At 30.0% G+C, this 26447-nt stretch overlaps 2 protein-coding genes across 2 annotated transcripts; one reads left to right on the forward strand and one right to left on the reverse strand.

Moving 5' to 3' along the window:
- Nucleotides 1–208: 208 nt before the first annotated feature.
- LOC129312779 (ribosomal RNA small subunit methyltransferase-like) lies at nucleotides 209–3233 on the reverse strand. The gene is made up of 2 exons (XM_054955488.1): nucleotides 2818–3233; nucleotides 209–1331 (listed from the first exon to the last, which is right to left on the reverse strand). The coding sequence occupies exons 1-2, from the start codon at nucleotides 3124–3126 to the stop codon at nucleotides 690–692; spliced, it is 951 nt and encodes a 316-aa protein (XP_054811463.1). The 5' UTR covers nucleotides 3127–3233; the 3' UTR covers nucleotides 209–689.
- Nucleotides 3234–21754: 18521 nt separating this feature from the next.
- Nucleotides 21755–25861, forward strand: LOC129312699 (acid phosphatase 1-like). Its single transcript, XM_054955379.1, has 3 exons — nucleotides 21755–22502; nucleotides 22627–22836; nucleotides 25546–25861. The coding sequence occupies exons 1-3, from the start codon at nucleotides 22090–22092 to the stop codon at nucleotides 25721–25723; spliced, it is 801 nt and encodes a 266-aa protein (XP_054811354.1). The 5' UTR covers nucleotides 21755–22089; the 3' UTR covers nucleotides 25724–25861.
- The last annotated feature ends 586 nt before the right edge of the window (nucleotides 25862–26447 follow it).

Consider the following 26447-nt stretch of genomic DNA (forward strand, 5'->3'; position numbering starts at 1 on the left):
CTTTAGAAGATAGGCCTCTCTTTGTGGTATGGTGTGAAGTTTAATATTCCATACGTTCATTTTCTAAATTCGATTATAAACGCACTAGGGGTTCATTTCTTCATGTGTTCCATCCATCCAATCTCAACCTACTTAACTTTTTATGTGTACCTTTTGTTTCTGGCAACATAATTTTTTTCAAAACAAATTCAAGAATTGAAGGATAGCATTCAAATTAAATACAAATAACATTTAATAAATATCATTAAGCCGGTTTAATTTTATATGAACAAAGTGCGCCTTCATCATCAGCTCTGATTTAAAGAACTATTATATTGGTAATCAGAGCACAAAGATAAGGGTAACTGTAAACGTCGAACAAAAGTTTTAAACAAAACACAAATTATCTGCCTTTACAGACCTCATAAAAAACAATACAAAAGAACCCCATTCTAACTCCAATCCGCTATAAATTATACTCGCATGGTATACACTCAAAGAAATTGAAAATAATCAGCAAAACTGGTTCGACCCTTCATTCTAGTCTAACCATGTCCTCAAAAAAATGGCTAATAACCGTTCAGATTCATGTTTGAAGAATCTACTCTAATCAAGAGAAGTGTATCCAGCTTTGTTGAATAGAGACAGTAGGTAAAGGAATTCCTGCAGTGTGAGCTTGGACGATCTCTTCTCTTCAAAATCTCCTTCTTTCAGAACACCCAAACCTTATCCTTGAATTCAGATTGCTCCTCTTCTGCATCCCCACCCTCAGCATCCATGTCATCATTATCATCATCATCCATATCCATGCCTTGATCCACAAAAGAATCACCAAAACTGGATAAGTCCATTTTAGCTTCTGTTTCCTCTGCGGAACCTCCTTGTGAGAGTTTTAATGCCTGCACGGTCTTGTAGTTCTTCTCCAGCAAAGAGAGGACGTTCTTCTGTCTAAAAATGGAGCCAAGGGTTTTGTTTTTTCGGTTGAAACAAATCCGCAAAAACCCCTCCCACTCCTTTTGCTTAACATCGATACGGGGTTTTCGGGGCTCAATTCGAACTACAGAGGAATCAACCTTTGGTGGAGGCCGAAAATTGTTCTTCCCAACTTTAAGAAGGTGGAAAACTCGAGCATGGAGTTGTGTGTTGACAGTAAGACGACAATAGAGCTTGTCACCAGGCTGAGCAACCAGTCTCATGGCAAATTCTCTCTGGAACATTATGATTGCACATCGAAATGCAGGTTGGTGGTTGAGTAACTTAAAAGTGAGTGGAGAAGATATTTGGTAGGGAATGTTTGCTACACATATATCAAAATAAGGGAGTTCCGTCCGCAGTACATCTCCTTGGATAACCTGTAATAATAATCATTAACACATTAGGATACTGACTTGCAAAACATAAAGGACACAAAAAAAAAAAAAAAAACATGATGGGATATTTCAAGTTCATCTGGATGTTTGTTCTAAGGTCCACTTTCCAAAAACTCAAATTTCAATGATGATGTAAAGCAAGATTGACTTTTTTCTTGAATAAGGAACTGATTACAAAGGTCAAGGTTTAAGCAAACCTTGTATACATGACGCCATTCCATCATCATCTACCCACTTGTGATGGCAAGTTGGGGGTTGATCGAAAGCAACAAATCAATGTCTAAACTACGAGAATTCCCAGCTAAAAGCAACAAAATCAAGATTGACTCTTTGGAATGTGATACAAGCAAAGACTTCAAATCATTATCCAGTGGGAGCATGCATGTAAGTAAATTTCATTCCATAATCTATTTGTGATTAAACCTTAGCTAAACATCTGCAACAACAAAGAATGAAATTGTGTATAGGGTTCACTTGTTATCTTTCTACTTATTTCCTGTTTTCTCCCGACATTTCTTATTTCAAAATTACTTCCCAAACTTACAGCTTAATAAGATCCAAATCCATTGACACTAAAAATACAAGATTCAAGCCAACAAATCCATGCACAGTTTAACCAAGGTAGCATCACATGCTACAAATGCAAGTAAATTTCATTCCATAATCTATATGTACTTCTTTTGTTGAAGGTTCAAGTGAACTATATGGCAAACAGATATAGAGGCCACCATATTAATGTTTTTCTAACATTACAGAAACTATTCTGGCCAAAAAAAGATAACATTCCAGAAACTGAATAACAAACTTTAAATGAGACCAACTTAAGAATCAAGTGAAATATGAGGACTAAAAGAGTAGTTTAACCACATTAATAATTAACAACCTTGAATACTTTAAATTTGGGTTCCAAGACATATAACTGTCAACATGGTATCCAGTGTTTCTCCACTAAACTATGAGCCACTTTTAGATTTCTAGCGATTCAAACGCTAACTTTCAAACAAGAAAGCTAAAAGTTGGAAACCTACAACCATATCATTCAGGAAAAAATAGCCAGGAAGAACGCACAACATATTATTGACAATTATAAACCTTAAAAATCAAATTTCTTCTAAAGAGTCATGAAAAACATTACTATTTATACTCACTAAAAAACCTAAATTTTAATGGTGGTATAATTTATAAAGATGTTCTAAATTCGTTCTTGCCTTTCTACAGTCTCTAGTAACTTGCAGTCTCAGAACAACTCCGATAAGCATGAACAATTAACTGAATAACAGCATAAATAGAAATCTTAACAGCAACAGTAACTTAGCTCGGTGATTAAGATAAATCTTAAGATGTATGATTCAATAATGTCAATAATATAAATTACACTAAAATTAAAATAAAGTCTAATATTTTATCGACTCAGATGGATCCAGAAGACCCAGAAAATTTCATCCCGATGCCCGAAACAAAGGCTAACCTTGAGGCGGTTGGAGTAAGGAGTGCCTTGGAAACGTCTTTGAAGCTCGAGAACCATGCGCGGGTCAATCTCGACAGCGATAACCATCTTGCCGGCTTCCAGAAGCTTCTTGGTGAGATTGCCCGTACCGGGACCTATCTCAAGGATGACATCAGTGCTTTTGATGCCAGATTTCTGGACTATAGCATCAACGAGTAAGGGGTTCTTGAGGATATGCTGACCCTTGGATTTGTGGAAGGATATGCCTCCTTGGTAAGGCGTGTGTTGCTGTGGCTTTCCCTTCTCCTTCTTGATCTTCCCTCCCGCCATCTATGAAGCTCTCCTTCTATTAGCCTCGCCAGTCACCACACTCAGTGAACGAGAGAGATGTCGGGGAAAGGAGCTTCTGGAGTTCTGGTGCCTGCCGTCAAATGTTATCGTTGGTTTTAGGGTTACGGAAACGTTTTCGTCCATTGAAAAACAATTTAAAATTAATTTTTTACTCTATTCAATTTTTAATTTATTTATAATTTAATTTTTTAATTATAATTTATTATAATTCACTCTCTCAACTTTTAATTCACTAATAATTTAATTTTATAATTTTTATTAATTTTTTTCTTATATTAATTTAGATTACACATTAAAAAGCAAAAAAAGTATTTTAAAGTAACATATAAATATTTTTTTATTCTTATTATTTGATAAAGATAATTTTTAAAAAAATTAAAAAATAAAAATTGAGTTATAAATAAATTAAAAATTAATGTATTAAGTCACGGTAAGTCATAATTAAAAGATTAAGTTGCTTGTAATGAGTCAGAATTAAAAAATTGAGTTATGAGTAAGATAAAAATTAAAAGGTTAAAAAGATTAATTTTTTCAAAAATAAAATAAAAGAAAAAAATTATGGAAGCATAATTATTTAAGAAAATGACAAAACAATACGTAAATGATAATTAACGAGTAATTTACTTAAAATTATAAAAATAAATAATTTTTATATGATTTAAAGATTTTATATAAACTAAATATAAAAAATAATTATTAACTAGTTATTTTTAAATTTTTAACACCTTTTTATAAAATTATTTATTATTTAATAATTTTAAAATTTTATGATATTTTCATACATTTTGCGTTTTTAAAATATTTCATTCATTTCCTATATCAAATTATTTTTAAAAATTACTTAAAACAATTGAAAAAAAATTTTCAAATTTTAATTATTTTTAAAATTTTAAATAAATATAAAAAACTTAAAAAATAAATTTTATTTAAAAAATAAGTGATTTTTTATAAATTAAATTAAAAAAAATAAGCCCTAAATATTGCAAAATTTGATAATTATTATTTAGTTCCTAAGAACTTGTCTAGTATTTTAATCTTTTGACAATTTATAGATTTGTCTTCAATGAATATTATACGTTGGGAAATGATTATTTCAGTTGGATTATTGACTAAAACATAATAGAAAATGACTATTTATTTTTTTGTAAATTTACTTATCAATCAAATACAGTTAAAATAACTATTTTGAGAAAGATAGTTATTATTTTAATCTATTTACAAGTCACATATTTCTAAAAAAAAAAAGAAGTCATTTTTTACTTCATTTTAGTCAATAATCTAATTATAAGTATTCATTTTTAACATATAATAGATATTGATTTTTAATATTCACACTTGACTAATAAACAAAATTTACAAAAAAAAAAAAAACATAGTCATTCTCTATTATACGTGAAAGAGTAGTTATTCTCAATCGTATTTTTGTTAATGACAACCAAAATAGTCATTATTTAACGCATAATAATTATTGAGGGCAATTATGTCATTTTATCAAAGATCAAAATGCCAAACAAGTCTCTAAAAACTAAAGGCAAAATACATCTGCGAACCCTCTTAATTTGCGTCAATTTTTAGTCAGGCTCTTATAATTTTATTTGTCGAAATTAAACCCTTATAGTCTCACATGTTACGTCTGATAGCCCTTGACCCATTAACACAAATAAAAAAGTTTGATTTGGATAACGAAGTGCTTAATCACCATCATCTACTTGGATTAATGATGTCATGTAGATCAACTTTGCCTAGTTGGATTCTTAAAAAAGTTTGGCTGACTTAGCGCTCGTCTTCGTCTAGGGTAGATCGCATTGTTTTTTTTATTGAGTGTGGAGGAGGAGGAGATCAACCTTCATGCTATATTTGCTTATCATCTTGTTTGGGCTTTTTGGTTTGTGCATTCTTTCTCACCATTTGCTTTTTGATTATCATCTTCTTCATGATTGCTAAGTATGTTTGCTTTTCAACTCTATGTTCATCTCTGTTCTCTTTTTCGACTTTCCATTCTAGTTATCTTTGACCTTCCTTATGAGGCTTTGTATGGTAGAAAGTGTAGATAGCCTCTTTGTTGGATTGGGTTGAGTGAGAGAAGCATAATGAGTCACAGATTAGGCCACTGAGAAGATTGATACTATCTGTAAGAAACTATTGACTGATCAAAGTTGATAGAAGAATTATGCAAATAAGAGGAAGAGACCATTAGAATTTATGATGGGTGACCATGTGTTTCTGAAGGTCACACCCATGATCAGGATTGGGAGGTCCATTCATGTAAAGAAATTGACTGTTAGATATGTTGGGCCATTTGAGATTCTTAAAAGAATAGGGCCTTTAACATACCAAATTGCCTTACCTCTTTGCTTGTCGAGTGTACATGATGTTTTTCATGTCTCACAATTAAAGAAGTACTACCTTGACCCCTCACATGTAATAGAATCTGACATATCAAGCTGAGCTAGAGAGAATTGTCGATGTCAAAGAGAAACAATTAGGCTTGTAAAGATTATATGAAAGGGTATGACACTTGAAGATGCTATGTTGGAAATCAAGGAGAACATAAAGCAATAGTATCCTCAACTTTTTCCATGAGGTATGGTTTTACTGGTTTTGTTAGAATACTTGAATTTTAGCGACCAAATTCTTAAAAAGAGGGGAGAGTTATAACATCCCAAATTTTAATCATTGGATTACTGAGGAATCAATTAAGTTTAATTATGGTGATTGAGTGATTTAATGTGGTGTGCAGCTAAAGAGGTCTAATAAATGTAATCGGTTGTGATTTCAGCCCTAATTATGGATACGAAATGAAGATGAGCCACCCAGGCATCAAAGAAGGAGAAAAACGTGAAGGATTATTTCTGTGCCACATGCTATGGCATGTAGCACATCCGCTATGGTGCACAGATAACAACTGAAGGAAAAGTGAATTTTTGTGCCATGCGTCACGATGCACACTAGCCAAATTTTCTAATAAAGAAACTCACGAACAAACAAAAAATCAAAAGGATAAATGAGAGAAAATGAAGGGCAAGCAACAAAGGTCTGCTAAGGTTTGCCATATTAACAGTTTTAGAGCTAGTAACCACTTGAGGTGAGTTCCCCAAGCCCTAATCTCCTTCTCTCTTTCATTTTTCTTGAAGCTTTTGGTTAGGATTTGATAATGAGAAATGATTTTCTGTCCATATAGGTTATAGATCCAAACTCATTAATTCAAATGGAGTTAATAGAAACTATTTGAGGTATTTAAACCAAGAGTTAAAGAGTTTACATGTTTTGGTAGTTATGGGGTCATTAATAGCCAAAAATGCCATTCATTATGGTAGATATAGTTAGTTGGGAAGCCACAAATGACAATGTGAGAGTTTAATGAAGTTATTAGAAGCTAAGGAGAGTTAATGAACCCAATAGATAAGTCCATAGGCGAGAAATAAGGATGTTGGGTATTTTTGAAGTGAAAATGTGAAAGTAGAATTGTGTTCTTGACAATGTTAATGAGTTAGAATTTATTAATTGTAAATTTAAGCATTTGGGCACCATATTTAGCTTGGGAATCAAGCTTGAGAGCTAAGTATTAAAGAATAAAATTTTAACATCTCAAAAGTTTGAAGTAACTAGGGAAGCCCTACTTTAAGTAGTTGTTTGTTAATTGATCATTAATTACGAAATGTGCATGTTGGCATGTATGATTTGACTTTGAATGTGAAAGCATGTAATGAGCCTTGATAATTGTTTGAATTGTGAATGTACATAATGTCTAATTTTGACTTGAAATGTGGAATTGAAGTCAAAATGATTTTCAAAACTATGAACATGCATGTATTTTAGGAGAAGAAGTGTGATATGATGTGATGTGATGATTGTTTTATTGATGAAGAAAATTGATGACTCAGTAAAGTGAAGAATGGTTGAGAAAACATTATAGATTCTTATTTGGGTAACATATTATTGTGAGTTCAATGTGCTAATAATGAATAAATAGAATTGTGAAACGAGTGAGCATCGTACATAACATGATCAGTTAGTGAGAATTCATCTAGGAGGATGAGTAGTTAAAATTCATATAATATTTTTAGCTATCTTCTAGTGTATGAGGGTATAACCTTGTCCCACAATTTATCGAAAGACTGTCCCATAATTTGTCAAAGGGCTTGAACCTAAGCATCTCCACTTGATTATTGAGGAGATTAACTTACGGTATACTACACCCTAAAGATTCGAGAGTGAGGGAAACCGTGATCCGAAAGTAAGTTTTGTGATCTTTGGCTAAGTCACACCTCACAATTGGTAAACTTGGGTAGTCTCGTCACATGAACAGAGCCCTATTTGATATTATAGCATACGATTTCACTCAAAGGAAATAAGGGGGATATAAGGATGGCTTGATCATGCATATGAATTTATCCAACATGTCACATGGTTGTTCAAGTTTATGGCAAGTCATGATAATAATTTGGGTCATTCTCACATGTCTATTTGTCTTGTGGCATTGTACCATATGATTAATATGAGAATTATGAAAATGAGTTAAATTAGGAAATGACAATTTGTGTTGCTTGTGATAGTACGTATATTTTGAGAAAATCAACTCCTTTTGTGTATGTTTATTCAATTGATATATAGCTGCAAAGGGTAGGTGTACTTTAGTTAATGAGTGGCTAGATTCACCCCTCTCTTTCAACATTTTATAGGCTCTAACTTCGGTATGGAAAGGAAAAAGCTTTTAGAGGCTTAGGAATCTAGGATTCCTATTGTAAAGCCTCTTCTTTAATTTGTGTAATGAATAAGTATATTACCAATTAGGATATATTTTGTTTACACTTGCACTATATTGTTGTTTATGATAAATTGTAAATGTTGATAGGGCTAAAATACTAGTGCAAGTATTGTAATATTAATTTAATCATGATATTGATGATTTATTGTAAAATGCAATGCTAAAACCTCTCCCTTCTGTTTCTGATATTAAGGGGTTGAGGAGTGAAATTTTGATGTGATTGGAATTATGTGTGTGTGGTGTGTTATATAGGGAGTCTTAAATCTTATGAGTGTGTTCTGGGAATTATGAATAGCTTTTGGTACAAGTATGGGGTTTTGGATAGCCCTTTAGTTGTGAAAGTTGTGAAAATGTGTTTGGATGTCTAACTTTCTTGTATGACTTAATTTGAAAGTAAAACTCATGCCATTAACTAGTTTGTAAAAAGAGTTTTCTGTAGACACTTAGGTCATCTCATTTAAATGTCGAATGGAGAAACAGGGCACGCTAGAAGTTGCCCATGTTTGCTGTCAAATGACAGCAAATTTGCTGTCAAAAGCGTGCAACACGCTGCGCATGGCATAGAGGGTGAGGAGCTATGGCGCATTGCTCTATCTTTTAGCTTGTGATATTTTTCAACTGTTTTCGAATCTTTTCACATCTCTAAGATATCTCATACTTCCGAAACATCATTTTACTCTGATTAAAAGTTTAATAAGTGATTTTAATCTATTCTAGACTTTGAAAACTTTTCTACAAATTTCAAACTTGACAATCTCTTATGAGTTAATCCCTTAATTACCTTAAACTTTGGAGTTAATTGTGTTTAGATAAGGGAAATATTTCAACAATAGTAAAAAGTATTTTTACAATTTTTTTCTGTTGCATTGCAAATTTGCAGTGGTCTTTGGATCGGTTTACTCGAAATAATTTATATTAGTTTGCTGAATTTGTTGCAGCAAACTCAATCGTGTCAGCTTAAGAATTATGCATTTGATTTGCAAATACTAGGATAATGAGAAGGTCTGCCTAGATTACAGCCAGTGCCCATGAATGCATTGGATGATGAATCGGGTGTATTAATATATATACTCATTAAATTATTGTGTCTAATTCATGGAATCTTAGAGTTGAATGACTTCTAAAAATAATGCAATAATTGTATTTTAAGCAGGTGTAAGAATTTTGAGTGCTTTTTTTTTTCTTTTCCATTTCTCCCTATTCTAGTAAAGCACACTTACTGCAATTTTTGGCCAAAAAAAAACATATGGTAATACTACAAGACGTTGAAAGAAATGATCATGGACAGAAATGGAGCCCCTGACACAAAGGTTAAAAGACTCATCTCAATGTTATGAAGAATGGACTAATGTTATCTACCAATAATGTGTATGTATCTATGTATGTATGTATCATGTCATGAATTATTAACTTGTGGACTTCACCATCATCTCTTATCTTTGTCATTGAAATCTAATAACCATTTCACTTAATGCTAGTCTGCTTTCAGTGCTGCAACACCATTCATGTATAAAAAAATTAATTACATATGGTTGTGAAGAATTTCATTGAAAGCTAAATTATTCGATCAAATAAAATGTATAGGTGAGAAATTATAACTAATATATATCAACAAGGGATATTTCAACATTTAGATTTAACTGTAGAAATTTATAGAAGTCTACATGAAGCTCTTGAAACTTAGAATAACACCATTAATTCAATAAAAAAGAAATTATAAAATATTTAACTTCACATTAATTGTACTAAAAAGCTACTACTTGGATGCATAATCATATTTAAAAAATATTTAAATTTTTAAAAGAGTCCGCTACAAATTCAAAAGAGTTTAAAGTTTTAAAAAAGTAGGCTATCTATTTAAAAAAGTCTAACTTTGGCTGCTTTGTGGAGGTTCGTTTACTTTTCTTTCTTTCTTTCTTTCTTTCTTTTTTCGGTTTGAAGGTTCATTGCTTGTAGTAGGGGCTTGCTTTTTCCGCCTTTGTCGTGGAGTTTGACAACTTGAAGAAGGTTGTGATGATGGTTGTTGGTAAGTTCTTCAATCGTGGCCATAATTGTCACAAGCTTGACACCTAAAGTTCATATTTTGTTTCTTGATTTTGTATGGATGTGCTAGCTCATCTTTTTCCTTCTTCTGTCACAAGTTTAAATATATAATGCTTCCTTATTAAAAAAAATATTTAAGAAGTGACGGAGCCAAGGTCTTGAGTCAAGGGTGCAGGACAATGTAATTTAAAAATTAATAATAAAAAATAATATTCTAATTTTTTAAAATTAATTACATTACACAAAAAATATAATAATATAAGTAAAATTATACATATTTTTATTTGGGAAAAATTTATTGAGATTTTTTTTTTGCCAAAAACATGTTGAGAAGGTTAATATAGAGTTTAATTTTGGGCCCCCAAATATTTTTTATTGAGTCTAGAAAGTTCAAAATACTAAAAATATGGGGTGTAAGGTTATAAAGTTTCCATATTATATACTCCCTTCATTCAAAAATATAAGGCATTTTTAATCAAATCTCACTCTCCAATAAAATAGTTACTTACTTTTAAACTAACTTTATCTTTTCATATTTATCCCTATTAAACACCCTATAATAAATATAAAGTCATTATTAATATGGACACTTGAAAAAAAAAGCAATGATTATATCTCAAAAGATTAAAAATACCTTATATTTTTTAATATCTAACTCTTTAAAAAATACTTTATATTTTTAAATGGAAGGAGTATATAATTCTTTCTACGTGAGGGGGTACTCAGATCAACATAGTTCCACCAATATATGTAGACATGAGTATAATCTATGTCTACACCTTCAAAGTCACTTGTCAAAAAATCAAAAGGCAAAGGAAGGAGGAAAAAAAATTACTATAACTAAAGCAGTAAAAATAGATTGATCAAGAAAGAATATCATATTTCACAGTACTTAAATATTATTTACATGTTTTAAAAATATTTTTTATATTCTTCTTAATTATTATTTTTGTGTATTTAGATAACAATACAACCTAATTTTGCAGTGACTTTGAAATTTTTTTATTTTATTTATTAAATTTTAAAACGTAATAAAAAAGTTTCTCATCTGTTAAGTCTTAACACATTTAACGGGAATAATTAACAAATAATCAACTTAAAGTGAACTCAAACTCAAAAGTTCCCAAAAGGCCCTATTCAAGAATCATGAAATCTATTGCTCAAAATTTGGCCGCAAAAAAAAAAAAAAAAAAACACTCTATTGTAAGGTACTAAAAACCAGATCGATCATTGAATCAGTTGAAGTAATAGTTAATGGGTTAGTGGTTCAACCAGAGGTCAAACCGAAGTCAAATCGATCATAATTAAAATAATAAAATTTAATTAAATTATACAAAAATATTTTTATTTGACTATAAAAAATATTTAAATAAAAAAGATATCAATCCTCAAAATATTATATAAATTAAAAATACTATTTTTTAAAAAATAAAACATTTTATAAGATAAAATGTATTAAATGTATAACCAGAATTAAAAAGTAATTTTTATTTTTTACTTAAATCATTTAAAAAATTATAATAAAATAAAAAATATAAAGATTAAGTATTTGAATATATATATATATATATATATCAAATGGCAAAAAAAGTTTCGGTCACCAGGTTATACTCAAAAATAGGGGTAATAATAATAATATTTTAAATGTTTTTTAGTTTTAAGTAATTAAATTAGTAATCACTGATATTAAAATTTTAAAAGCAACAGGTCCCAAGAAAAGTGGAGGAAGCGTGATGTAATGGGATTAGGGGTCAGTCAATGGCATAGGCTTGGTTCCGTTCAGTCATCACATCAGTGTAAATGGTGCAGGCACATTTTAAAAAAAAATTAAATGAAACTTGAAACTTCCCTTCTCCCCGTCTTTTTCCTCCATTGTCTGTGTGCGCTTTGAAACTTTCATCCTCTTTAAAAATAGATTGCAGATGAAATTGCAGATGGGAGAGGTTGAACGGCTTTGGTATACGATTTCCTTACTATTTCTTTCTTCATCATTTTTTCCCTGAATCTTCTCATCTTTTCTTTCCTTTTTTTCCCTTCCTTCTTCATCATCCTTCATTTTTTATTCATCCATATTCTTCGTCTCTTTCTTTTGATGGTTAGTTTTTTTCATTTTAATTTTGTTCCCTGTAACCCTGTGACCCAATTAACCTAGCGGGTTGGCCAGTTTTTTGGGAATTAATCCTGAGTTAAACGAGTTACATCAAATTACTATATTTCTGATTTACGTTTTCAACCGGACCGACCAAGAGACCAGTTCACCGATTTACCAATCTGACTGGCCAGTCTGATCCGGATTTAAATACCATGCTCTATTGTTTGAAAGGATTTCAAATCTTTTTAGGAACCCAGGTTCTTTATAGAAATAAAGTTTAATTGTAAAATGACCAAATTAATCTTATTGATTATTAAAATAAAAAATCAATGAATTTTTTTCATGAAACTATAAAATGACTAAAATGACCTTATTGAATTAAAATAAAAATTGAATTTTTTATGAAACTGTAAAATGGCCAAATTACCCTTACTAGCTTAAAATGAAGAAAAAAAAACCATTCATTTTTTTTTTAACTAACAGGAAAAAAACCATTCATGAAAATTGTTCATTTGTACACATTAAAGACTTTTGCATGTAGCCCCAGCCAAGTTACATATTATGGAAGATAAGTTGCACCTGCGGCCAAATTTTCCTTCTTTGAAAATTATGACATACATCTCGCAGAAGATATGTTTCATCTAGGGAAGATATTTGCAAATTGAGAATGCAATTACATGAAATGTGAAATTGAAAAATAAAGGAAAAAATTAATCATTTAATCCTTATAGTTTTGACTTAATTGTAATTTAGTACCTGAACTTTGATTCGTTATAATTTAATTCTTGAAGTTTTGACTCGGTTGCAAATTAATCTTTGAATTTTACCTTTTACAATTTAATCCTTAAAGTTTCAACATCTTAAATATTAATCCTTATATTTTAAAAAATAAAATTATAAAAATTCAAAATATTTTAAACATTTAATATTTATATTTTAAAAGGATTTAATACTTTAAATATTAGAAATAAATTTTAAAATATTTTTAATCTTTATAATTTTATTTTTTTAAAACATAGGAACCAATATTTAAAATGTTGAAACTTCAACGACTAAATTGTAAGAGACAAAATTTAAAGACTAATTTATAACCGAGTCAAAATTTTAAGGATTAGGTTATAATGAATTAAAGTTGAGGGATTAAGTTATAATTGGGTTAAAACTATAAGTTTCAAAAATAAAATATTTGAAAGGAACTAAATTAATTAAAAAATCTTATTAAACTATATAAAAACTAAATTAGATTTTATTCCATTTCAATTCAAGAACTCCACTGACTTGAGACAAACCTTGTTAATCGATTTGTTTTTTTTTTATAAAAATTATCCAATGATCTCAACAAAAATAGTTTTGTAAAATCAACAGTAGTTTAAATAGAACTCAATTTTCCTTGCGTACAAGTTTGGAAATTTGAACTTTATGAATAAAAAATTATGCTAGGGGATATATCCTCAATCAAACCTTATATTATTTAAATAAGTATAACGTGATAGTAGTGGATATTAGATAATTGAATAAAAATATTAAAAATTTCTATAAATTATATTTTATTATTTAAAAATTAAAAAGTTTTTTGAAAAGTCAAAACGTTTGGATGTGTTTGCATCTTTTTCCCCAAAAGCCATAATTTAGGTGGTCAGAATTGACCAATTAGGTCTATCCAAACAAGCACTTTGAAATAGAATATTGGGTTGGATTAACTTGACAAAATCAACCCAAAACTCCATGTCTCCAACCCATCTAATAACCTGCTTTTTTTTATTTGATTTCTTTATTTTTTTCTAATCTAACTCGTTTATTGGACCAGGTGTCATATTCCTATCTAAGCCGATAAACATTTCTAGACAAAACAAGACACGGATTCATGCACATTTAAAAAGAAAAGGGCAAAAAAAAAAAGGGGGAAATCGTGGAGGGCCAAACTTAAAAATTTTGTTTAAATAAAGGTTTAAATTTTAAAATATTATTTTTTAAAAAAATTAGGTTTCTAGGCCTGACCTTAATAGGCCTTAAAAAAGGATTTGAATTACCCTTCAAACTCTATTTCACAAAAGATTGATAATTTTTTAAATATTGTGTTGTCAAAATAATTAATGTTGTTTCCATTGTCATTTATTTTAACATTATATTGACAAGTTTTTTTATTAATATACTAAATACTATTACTTTGTAAGGTTAATTTTTTGGCTTTGATTAATGTTGTATTATATGATGCACAAGTTTTTGTATTTATATTAAAGAATTTTATCTTCATTTTAAAATTTAATTAAAATTCTATATCTATATTTATATTTATTTATTTTATTAAATTTTTTTATTTTCTTTAAAAAATAAAACAGACTTACAGGCCTGGCCTGAGCTCTTCAAATAAGGGCCAAGCTTTAAAAATAAATTATTTTTAAAAAAATGATTTCAAGGGCCTATGCACATAAAGGTCAAGCTCGTCTATTTTCTCACCTTTGAAAAAATTATAGCAATTGCTTGGCTGGAGCCTTGGGGTAAATAAACTGAATTTAAAAAAAAAAACAGGGGAGATTATCAATTAAAAACCCCAAATGAATTAATGTTTAACAATAATTTCTAATAAGTAAACATTAACAAATTAATAAGTGAAAATGTACCAAAAAAATTAACAAGTGAAGTTATTGTTATTACATGTTTTAACTCATTTTATGGTCCTTATAATATATTAAATTTTTTTCAAGGGCCCTTCATTAATATAATAATATTATCCAAAAAAGCCTATTCAATTCACGGATTACTAGTAAAATCAACTTCAAGAGCTTAATTAATAGACATTACTTCTAGTGAAAATAGTTGTAACCATCTAAATATGAGATCTCAAACTCAAGTTCACATTAAATTAGAAAAATATTTTTAGGAGAGCTACCTTGAATTGGATCCAAAAATAATCAAATTTGACCCAATTAAATAATCATATTAAAAAATTTTGAGAAGTTGGTTAGTAATGAAAAACTTCAACAGGTTCAATTTTAATACTCCTTCAATATCCCATAAACATTTTTAGACTAAACAAGTCGCGGCATCGCACACGTTTACAAAACAAACAAACATAGCTAATAGTTAATACCCTGTCGTAAGGAGGGAAAGATCATAGCAGTTGCTCGGCCGACTTTGGGGGTAAGTAAACTAAAAAAGTGTTTTTTTTTTTAATGGAAAATCCAATTCATTCGGGTTTTTTTCCCCCTCCTTTGACAATGGGTGGATAATCGCATGCAAGAAGAAGAAAGGTAAATCCATGTCAGCTTGAAATCTTAATCTCTTTCCAGGAAGATCAATGGATTCTATTTTTACCTGGCAAAGCAGAAGAACGTCCCAAAGGAGACTTGCCATGATGGAATGCATTCGATTCATTATTATGTGGATTTTAAATGTTTCAAGGGTTTTTAACATCTGGAATCCAAAACTATGCATTCAGGGCAAAGGAGATTATGGTCCTCAACATATATTAAATTTTTTCAAGAGCCATTCATTAATATTCTCCAAAAAAAAAAAACCAATTCAATTCACATTAGTAGTTGAATCAACTTCAAGATTTTGACTAATAGATGTTGATTAAAGTGAAATGAGTTATTATTGATTGAACACATGGTTTCAAATTCGAATTTACATTGAAGGTTAAAAAAGCCTTTAGAGGAATCACATTAAATTAAGCCCAACAATACTCGAATCTAACCCAATCAGATAGTTTATATTGAAAAAAAAAATTCGAGAGGTTGGTTAGTGATAATAAATATTTAAAATATAATAAATATTAATTAATTCTTTAAATTTTATGTCATATTATACTAAAATATTATATATTTGAATCTCATACATTGTTTAAGTATAAAAAATTATTATATATTTTTATAAAATAAAATAATTAATTTTGAAGTAAAAAATTAATTAAAAATAATTTCAAAAATAAAATTCAGGTATTTAGGTTGGGCTTGGCTATTCAAACTTTTTAAAAAGCCTAACCTATTCGAGTGGGGCTTATTTGAGCCGAACTTGAATAGGGCTGACCTATTTAAATTCTCATCTCTGTGTCTAGCGAAAGGGTGAAGAAAGCTAAGAGATAATCTCACTAATTTTCCTCTGAATGAATACGATAAATCTCAACTTGCCACACCCTTCACAAAAGATCTAGAGTCTGCCTCAGCAATCAGCTATTAGCACCCACAAATATATAGTCCAATGACAGCAGTTGTATGGCAAAAACATAGTCTATATCAGCTTTGATTTTCTTGAAGACAAGTTCTCAAACCATATTTAAACCATCAATCATAACCCAAACTTTTGCTTGTAAGGAAGTACAGGCTTCAATTTTTCAATAGCACCCATGAAGCCAAGGTCCATCCATTTTACACAAGGGACAACCTGCTTCCATTGAATCATTTATGCTTTTAACGGCACCATCACAGCTAAGGGTCACCCAATTTGAAGATGGCTTTCTCTGGCTAATGTTCTAAACCACTCTAGGTTCAGTTTTAACTTTCTTCACAACACTTTATGGAGTAACTCCTAAATAAATAAGTTGTACCTTTTTAATATTTATTATATATTTCAAAACTTGTTCAAAATAAAATTCAATTAAAAGGGTAATTTTGTCTTCGAAATTTAAAAAAAAAAACATTACATTTAAAACATTTTAGACTGTTTGAAAGATACTAAGTTAATATAAGACATTTTTAGTGGTTTTTTTAGGAATAATTAATAATTTTTTTTAAAAAAAATGTCTTTAATGAATATTTGAACTTGATGAAAATTTTATACTACCCACATTTCAAATTATAAGATACTTTTGGGAAAAATTTAGAATCCTAAAAAATAAAATACTTTAACAAGAATAAGATTCAATTAATGATGCATTTTTAATATTGCACTTTCCATATATTCTCTCTCTTTAATATTCTTTCACAAATGTAATATTAAATGAAGAGTATCTTAAAAAAGTTAGGGTATAAATTGTATTTAATAATTTTTATTAGTATATATAGTTTTGTTTAAAAGTATCTTATAATCTAGGATGACAAGAGTATTATTTGTGATTAAGTTATCTTGTTAAATGAGAGTAAATATGTAAAGAGTAGATAGTATTTAAGGAAGTTAACTGCTATTTTAAAAGGTAAATAAAAGTAAAAGTTAATTAAAAATATCTTATAATTTGAAAGAGAGAAGGTAATTACTACTAATTAGTAGACTTAGTAAACACTCTTTCACCATCTAATTTAATGCAAGAATCAATAATAAGTATTCTTTATTAATCCTGTCATGGTTTGGCAGATAACTGAAAGAGAGAATTGGTAAAAAAAACAAGTTGAATTCAAGGACCAAACTAAATATTTTATTTATTAAACAATATGAATAAATTATTGAAATACCCTTATGTTCAAAGCAATGAAATTAAGAAAAAAAAAAGGTTGCTTGTTTAACATGTGCACCTCAAGCTAGAAGTTTTGCACCTATACCAGATCCCTTGCACTTAAGTTAGAAACTTTGCACCCAAGTAATAAATTTTGCACCCTAAGCCAAAATTTGTGCACCTTTGGTTATTGAATTTACATGTAATCTTTGATGATTACATGTAATTAAGGAGTGTTGAATTTTTTCAACAACACTTTTTGGCAACCTTTCACTTACCACCTAAAGCTCTAGCAAGTGCGCCATCAATTGTTGGAGGAGTGGTCAGAGGTCGTCGGAGCTTTAGTGATCAATTTTTGTGCTTTTTTCTTAATTTCTTTTTAGTTAACATAAAAGGGCATTTTGGTCACGTGATCTTACTTAGGATGCAAGGCTTCTAGCTGCTGAAAATTGTGTCCTAAGGCCAATCATTATACTATGCACATTATTATTTAATGAATTTCTCTTTTGTTATCATAACAATTGCATGTTCAATATGATATGTATCCCTAGACAAACTATAATGATTGTCCTAAATGTCCTTGGTCAATTATCTTTGAAGGATCATATATGAAACAAGACTGGTATGACTTTAATTAATTACAGAGATATAAATTAAAGTCATAGGCACTTAAAAGAGTACAAGGTGCTGGACCAATTCGCTATGAAAAAGCTACACGGTATAAGTTATAAGTTTATCTTATATGTAACTATATTACTAAACTTTTTCGTCTGAGATCATCATGGATTTCTACATGATGACCACTGAACTTTGACCTAGTCAAAAGTCACCTTTCATCGAGTGATTATAAAGGCTATGATTGAGTTTAATGATATTCATGCAGAGGAATATGAGTAGTCAAGATAGAAGTTGTCCCTCACATTAATTGAGAGATATTACTAGGCCCCTCGATGAGTAAGACTGAGAAAATATATGACCATACTATAATAAAATAGTTTTTCCATTGCTGCTATCAGTTTACTCAGAGATCGAGAAAGTAATGGTTAGGTAAAGGAGAATGATAATTCCATGTCTTATACTTGATCGAAATATCGTATGACAAAAGAGATGTGATATGATTGCATGATAAGTTACATTGGATCATCAATCCCTATATGAATTAGGTAGTTGTAATTGTTGCTAGATGCCACTTGTAACTTGTGGGCTAATAGTGTAATTAGCCTACTACTAATTTCATATGAGCCTACAGGGTCTTACACAAAGAACGGCCCAACTCGAGTTATAATGTTCAAGTTCGTTGAATCTGAAATATGTCTAGATTTAATGAATGTAATATAGGGTGAATGAATTATTTATATATGTGTGTGTGTGTGTGTGTGTGTGTGTGTGTGTGTGTGTGTGTGTGTGTGTGTGTGAATATTTGTTTGATAAATATTTATATATATTTATGTGAAATATAAAATTCAAAATATAGTTATATATATATTTGAAATATATATATATATATATGCATATATATATATATATATCTCAAATATATATATATATATGATATATGTATATGATATATAAAATTAAATATAGATAATATATATATATTTCAAAATATATATGTATATATATTCATATATATATATATATAATATGTATATGTGATATATTATATATATATATTATATTATGATAGTTTTAAATTTAATTTTATATGATAGATTAAATTTATTAACTAACATGATAAAAGAGAATATCATGTTAGTTTTATAATTTAAATTTATAAGATAAATTTGAATTAGATATGATATTATGGATTAAATTTATGAAATAAATTTAATTAAATTTTTATGAGCTTTTAAGTGAAAGATAAAAATCATTATCTATATACTATATATAGATAGGGATGTCTTTATGAAGGCATAGAGAGAGTTAGAAAAGTTCTAACGGTAAAAAACACTTTGAAAGCCACGAAACACCTTATAGAAAGGAAAATTAACATTCAAAGAAGAATGGACACTGAGAGCATTAGTATGCTGTTCAAGTTAGAGAGCTGTTTGTGTGGATACTAATATAGGGAGCAGATTTACGTTATCAACTTTTGAGATCCAAACACGTGTCAACTTCAAAGAATTAAAAAGGTAACTCTTCTATCCACCTTGACTTAAACGAGTTCGTTCGATCCATATCAGAATAGAGACTATAAAATTTTAATCTTTCGCTGTGCCTCCCTATCCTACATTAGCTTGGGTACAAGGGATCTGACTTAGGGTATAAGGCTTTTGTCTTAGATACAAGGAATCTAGCTTAGGGAGCAAGACTTTTGACTTTGAATGTAAGGGATCTAACTTAGGATACAAGACTTTTAGCTTAGGATGCACATGCTTTGGCTTAAGATGTAAAGCTTCTGGCTTAGGTACCATGGATCTAGTTTAAGGTGCAAGAGGTTTGGCTTAGGATGTATGTGTTGAACAAGCTTTTTTTTTTTTTAATTTCGTTGGTTTAAATAAAAGGACATTACAATAATTTGTTTTGATTGTTTAATGTATAAAATATTTAGTTTGGTTCTTACATTCAACTTGGTATTTTTCACAAATTCTCCCTAATTTAAATGGAAAATAATAATAAATTTTTCTAAATTATATAAACAACAATCTGATCCCTTGAAATGCTATAATTCAACTAAAATTCTCAAGAACCTCTTTATCAATAATTTTTAAATTAAAAAAGACTATGTTATCTTTATTGATAAGTTGTGATTTTTTGTTTGATTTTTACGAGTCTTTGAATAAAAATTGTGATTCTTTAAATAAAAATTATAAATGGGGTTTGTTATTTTAAAAACTTATTTTTTAATAATAGAAATTACACTTAAAAAATCTTGATTTTTGTTTTAACTCTTATAATTTACAAAATAAAAGTTGTTATTCCTTAAGAAAAAATTTTAATTAGGTTTTATTTTTCAAAAATAGAAATTATACTTGACTATTTATGATTTCTTGTTCAAATTTTATGATTTACTAAACAAAAATTATGATTAGGGCTTGTTATTTTTAGTAAGGGTAAAATGATATTTTAACTTTAAAATTTATTGACACAAAGATCCCTAACAATTTTATTAGAATTATGACATTTTGAGAGATCAAATTGTTAATTGAAAAGGATTTTTTATCATTTTCCCTCAAAATTTAACTTACTTAAATATTTAAATTTAGATTGATAAAATATTTTTATTCTAAATAAAAAAGGTAAAAATATATATTTAGTTGTTTAACTTTGCATAACATTTCATGTTAGTCCCTTAACTTTATAAATTATCTTTTTAATATTTTAACTTTAACACTATTAGTTTGATCCCAATAAATTTTTACATTGAACTTTTAAATATTATCAAAATATTTTTAAATTTTGACATATTAATTTTAATTTTTTAAAAAAATAATAATAATTGATATAAAAAATAATTATGTAAAATTAATGATGTTAATATTAAAGAACTAACAAATAATTTATAAAATTAAAATAATTAAAATAAAATTTTATATAAAGTTAGATAATTAAAAATACATCCCAACTTAAAAAAAAATAAATAAAAAAAAGATGAATATTTGTTCCAAAAAAAAAAAGATGAATATAAAAATCGGATAGATAAATAAATATCACAGGTATCATGCAATAAAAGCGTTTCTCTTTTCAGTTACTAATCACGTGCGTAAAAAAAAAAAAGTGGATTGATTGATTGATTCACAAATGAAGGACAAAGGCAATAATAGCTAATTGGTCCTTAACTTTATAAATTATTTTTTTAATATTTTAATTTTAACACTATTAATTTGATCCCAATAAATTTTTACATTAAACTTTTAAATATTATCAAAATATTTTTAAATTTTGACATATTAATTTTAATTTTTTAAAAAATAATAATAATTGATATAAAAAATAATTATTTAAAAGTAGTGATGTTAATATTAAAGAACTAACAAATAATTTATAAAATTAAAGAATTAAATTAAAATTTTATATAAAGTTAGATAATTAAAAATACATCCCAATTTAAAAAAAAATTAAATAAAAAAAAGATAAATAAAAAAATCGGATAGATAAATAAATATTACAGGGATCATGCTATAAAAGCGTTTCTCTTTCAGTTACTAATCACGTGCGTAAAAAAAAAATGGATTGATTGATTGATTCACAAATGAAGGACAAAAGGCAATAATAGCTAATTGGTCCACGTCATGTATGTGGGGGCCAATTCAATACGTTCCATCATTCTCGCACGCAGGACCCGTGTTGGCTTTCTTCTTCGCGGTATAAAACAGCGAACCGACCAACTTGTTCTTGTTATCAAATCTCATACCGAATATCCACAACAAGGAATCCGATTCGTTCGCGCACTGCAGAAGCTCTGTCTTTGCTTAGCTCCACATTTCCTTGCCGTCGTCGTCCTTCTCGCAGAAAGAAGGTTACTGTTTCACAGGGCCTCTTTCTGCGTCGTTGTCGTCGTCGTCATGAGCATCTGAAAGAAACGTATATCCTCAGTTTCTTATTCCTTGTGTTAATTAATTACCTTTTCGGTGAGACCTACAGAGGAAGCAAAGAATTTTGTTGTTTCTCTCTCTAATTTCTATTGGTTCTGCGGATACCCAGAATTTCATTTCATCATTAATTCGCGCCATGACTTTCTTGCGGCTTTTCCTGATCTTGTCTTTGTTTTCCGTCGCGTTTTCTCTGGAAAATGTCGATACCCGCGTCCTACCGAGACCATTGATTATTGAATACTCGGAGAATGTTGAAGGCCACTTCAGGAAAATTAACGATGAGGTTGGATTGAGATGCACGAGTTGGAGATTTGCCGCGGAGGCCAATAATTTGAACCCATGGAAGTCGATTCCGCGAGAATGTGTGGAGTATGTAAAGGACTACATGATGGGTAAGGGCTATGCTATTGATCTAGAAACGGTGTCTAAGGAAGCAGGGGATTATGCGAAGAGTGTGAAATTGAATGGTGATGGGAAGGACGTGTGGATATTTGACATTGACGAGACTCTGCTCTCAAATCTTCCGTATTATGCTGCACATGGATATGGGTAATTTATGACTCTTTATTTTCCCCCCTAATCCGTAGGGTTTCTCAGATATTGGAGCTTCAAATTTTGCAGCTGATACATTCTATAGTAGGATTGAATTTCAGCCATTTTAATGTGTTTGCAGGTATGAGCTTTTTGACCATATGGAGTTTGACAGGTGGGTGGAGATGGCTATGGCACCTGCAATAGAACCCAGTTTAAAACTTTATGAAGACGTTTTGAATATGGGTTTTAAGGTTATATTGCTGACTGGAAGGAGTGAAGCGCATAGAAGCGTTACTATTGATAACTTAGTCAATGCTGGGTTTCGAAATTGGCACGATCTCATATTACGGTAATTCTAATGTTTTTTAAAATTAATTTTGACTAGTCTGTGGTTTATGCTGTGAAATACTGTCAGACATCTTACTTTCGTCTGAAGTCTCTTCAACTTGTATTTGCTTTTGAATTGCCTCTTGCGTATATGCATGTTCTGGGCTCTCTTCTGATTACAAATCACCAAAATTTGTACCTTGAGTACTTAATGTTTTAGGTAAACTCATTTAAGTTTGTTATTTTCATTTCCAACATTTTATCTATAAATGGATCTTAAGTTTAAATCATCACAAAGTTAAAATGTATTGTGCAAATCCTATCAATTGGTGCCGCATGATTTTTCCGCAATTCTACAGTTCCACATATCTTCAACTGAGAAAAATTTGGCACTTGAAAAAAAATTGCTCATATATTAATCACAAGGCTATCCAAACAAAATATGACAAGTATATGGTTCAATACATTTGTCTTGTTTTGATTGGGAAACCTGATAGTAAGGATTTACGGAAATGCAAACAAGTCCTTGTGTAAAGTTACATGAAATGATGATAATTTTACTGTATCGCTGCTTATAATAGTATTTTGAGATTTGAGATGTCAAAGGTCTTCTATATACTGTCCTGCGGTGCTTGTTAATTTCAATGGTATTTTAAGGAACAACATACTATTACATAACAGCCGTGCGTAGACAGATGTCAGTCACAATGACCATGTTGGATTGGCAAGAGGCAATGTGAAAAATTTAAAAATAAATTACACCTTCTTTAACTTATGATGCTGAGTGGAATGTGTCTCCATTAACTGAAACCTTCACTCTATTTGCTTCCTCAGCATCGCTTTTTTGCTGGGAGGGGTGTGAGGGGTCACCATTAGCCGTCATCAATGTTTGACCGAACCATGGAGGAATTGCTTCTAGATAATTCTTTAGAAACTGTCCATTTCACTATATACAAGTGTGGCCTGTGGCGACTATATATGGAGTTGTCTTCGATATGGTTTGAAGCTTTTGCACCTTAACAGAAAACCTCTAGGCTTATTGCTAACCATGAATGGAAACTGCTACTTCAATCGCATTCCCCTTCTTCTTCACAGCATGCACTATTAATCAATGTTGATGAGTGAAATAAAATGTGGATGCCATGTCAGCATTATTATTGAAAGTTGGAACATCATTTTAGTGTCTCAATAGGGGTTGGATGATGTTCTGGAAAATCAAATGACTGCTTGTATTCACAAATTAGCGGAAGTATAGAAAATAAATTATGAAACTCTCCTGAATTATATTGATTATAGTTGTTGTAAACAGAACATGACTTAGTCATAGTCCTGTACCTCCTTTTGTTGGCCTTTTCATGCTTCTGGCTTTTGAGCAATGCAATAGAACAGTACCTGCATTTTTCCCCCCGGAGATACTGGAACTAGGAACATTGTCTAGATTTGTACAAATTTTGCATGGTTTGCTTTCATGTAGGCTTAATAGATTAGGTTTACATGGCTGTTGTGAATAAATTTACTTGGGGAAGGAGGAAGAAAGAAATTAAAGGGATCAATCTCTGAGAAATTTATTTTGAACGGGTCTTCATTTTTTTGGTAGTCCTCTACAATTAATGGTTGATTTATTTTTCTAAGCAATTCATTTTCTGTTCTGTTGCAATGAAGATTTTCATTTTTGTTTTCCATAAGTCATTTCACAGTAAAAGATATGGTTAAATTGGATTGATATTCAGACATTAATCTTGTCCTATATGACAAATGCAAAATGAAAAAAATTGGCATCAGAATCCATGAATCGATAAAGATAAGTTATCAATGGAGAAGATTCAATATGATATAAATATATTTTACTATCAATTAGACTGACTTTTGAGCCTACTTCCTGAGTCCCTGTTTAGAAGCTCATGTTCATCTTTTGAGTAGCTTATTGTATATGATTCTCCTGGCGTCCTAATCATTGCTCTGCATGTTCCTGGCATTTAAAAGTCAACAATGACAGCCTCTAGCTTCTACAAATTGCTTAGGAACGTAGGTTTATTGTGAGACATTCATTGCTTGTTTCTGGTTTCCTTCTCCATAAATGGTTTCTTTCAATTTAGTCTCTCAACCATTGAAGTAGTATGTTGTTCTTCCATCGTATCTCCATCCAAAAATTTGTACAAAATCTAATATGTGGCTCCATTGGAGTGAGCAATCTAAGGTGAGTTAAGAGTGCCAGGTAACCTAAGATATTCAAGCCAACATGGATGAATGACCGGATTGAGAAATATTTGTAAGAGACAAAGTTGTGATTGAGAGCAAGGTAGTTTGGGACTTTGGGCTATCTCGTTTCACGTGCCATAGGGTTTTTCCTGTTGTATTTGATTTTGACGTCTCTACTTTCACATGTGGCGATATTCTTGAGCACTATAAAAAAAAAAAAAAAGGAAGACTAAAGAGAACACTCATAGAAGTTAGTAAACAGGATTTCTTAGTTAATAATATTTTCAAAGGCTTAATTGATGATAGAGGACAATGGTGTTATGCAATCCATATAGTCAATTCTACCTAGTAGGATAAGGCTTGTTATTGTTGTTGGTTACTTTGCTAATTTAATCTCATTCACATTCTGCATGGCAAGAGCTTCTTAGAAGCTTTGTATTGTGCATGTGATCAAATGTAGTTTGAGGAACATCCTGCTTGGAATCTTCACTTTGAATCTGGATTCTGAATCTTTTGTTGATATGATGACCAGCGGCCCAGATGAACGTGAGAAACTGGCAATAACTTACAAGTCAGAGAAGAGGAGTGAGATGGAGAAAGAAGGATACAGAATCCTGGGAAACTCTGGGGACCAATGGAGTGACCTGTTGGGTTATTCATTGTCTGTTCGCTCCTTCAAACTTCCCAATCCTATGTACTACATCCCCTAAAACTTCTAGTCCTTAATTCCTGTTTAACTGGATTGTAAAGATGCAAGTGTATCATTGTTCATGTTATTTTTATGGCATTGAAACCCCTATACATAAAAGCACGGTGACTCAGAATATTATGGTTTAGAATCTTGGATATATTGATATGCTTTACCTATATACAAAATATTATTTATAAATAAAAGTCTCATGTTTGGTATACATAAAAATAGAAGTCCTTCTAAATTTCTAATCTCACAAAAGTTAACGAAGGAAGTATAACGTGGATAATCTAGTCCAAAAAAGATGGCATGAATTAGTATTTATGCTTCTGGATCTTCGTCTCTATACGTGACGCCTTAATGTTAGAGTCAGGAAAATAGGTTAGGCTTACCAGGCCTATTGTTACATTGGTTTGAAAATTCTCCAACCTATTGTAACGTGCTTTTATCAAATTTAATAAATAGTTAAATTTTTTAAATACATTTTTACTAAATATAAACTGAAATTCAAACGAGCGTTGAAAGGTAGGATGAGATGGCCTGCCTCACCTAACTTGCAATTGCAGCAACAGGCTAACTAGCAAGTTGGCTTGTCCTTTTTTAAAAAAAAAAAATTGTTTTTTATTTTAATTTTCATGAAAAAAGTTGTTTCTGTTATAACATAAAAAACGTTGTCTTGCACTTATTTCCTTTGTTCCATGTTAGGAGCTTGATTCCATGTTTGCTTTCTTATTTTCTTCATT

Source organism: Prosopis cineraria, unplaced genomic scaffold (genome assembly GCF_029017545.1).
Source record: "Prosopis cineraria cultivar Desert tree isolate PC_DT_omini unplaced genomic scaffold, ASM2901754v1 PC6, whole genome shotgun sequence".
NCBI lineage: Eukaryota > Viridiplantae > Streptophyta > Magnoliopsida > Fabales > Fabaceae > Prosopis > Prosopis cineraria.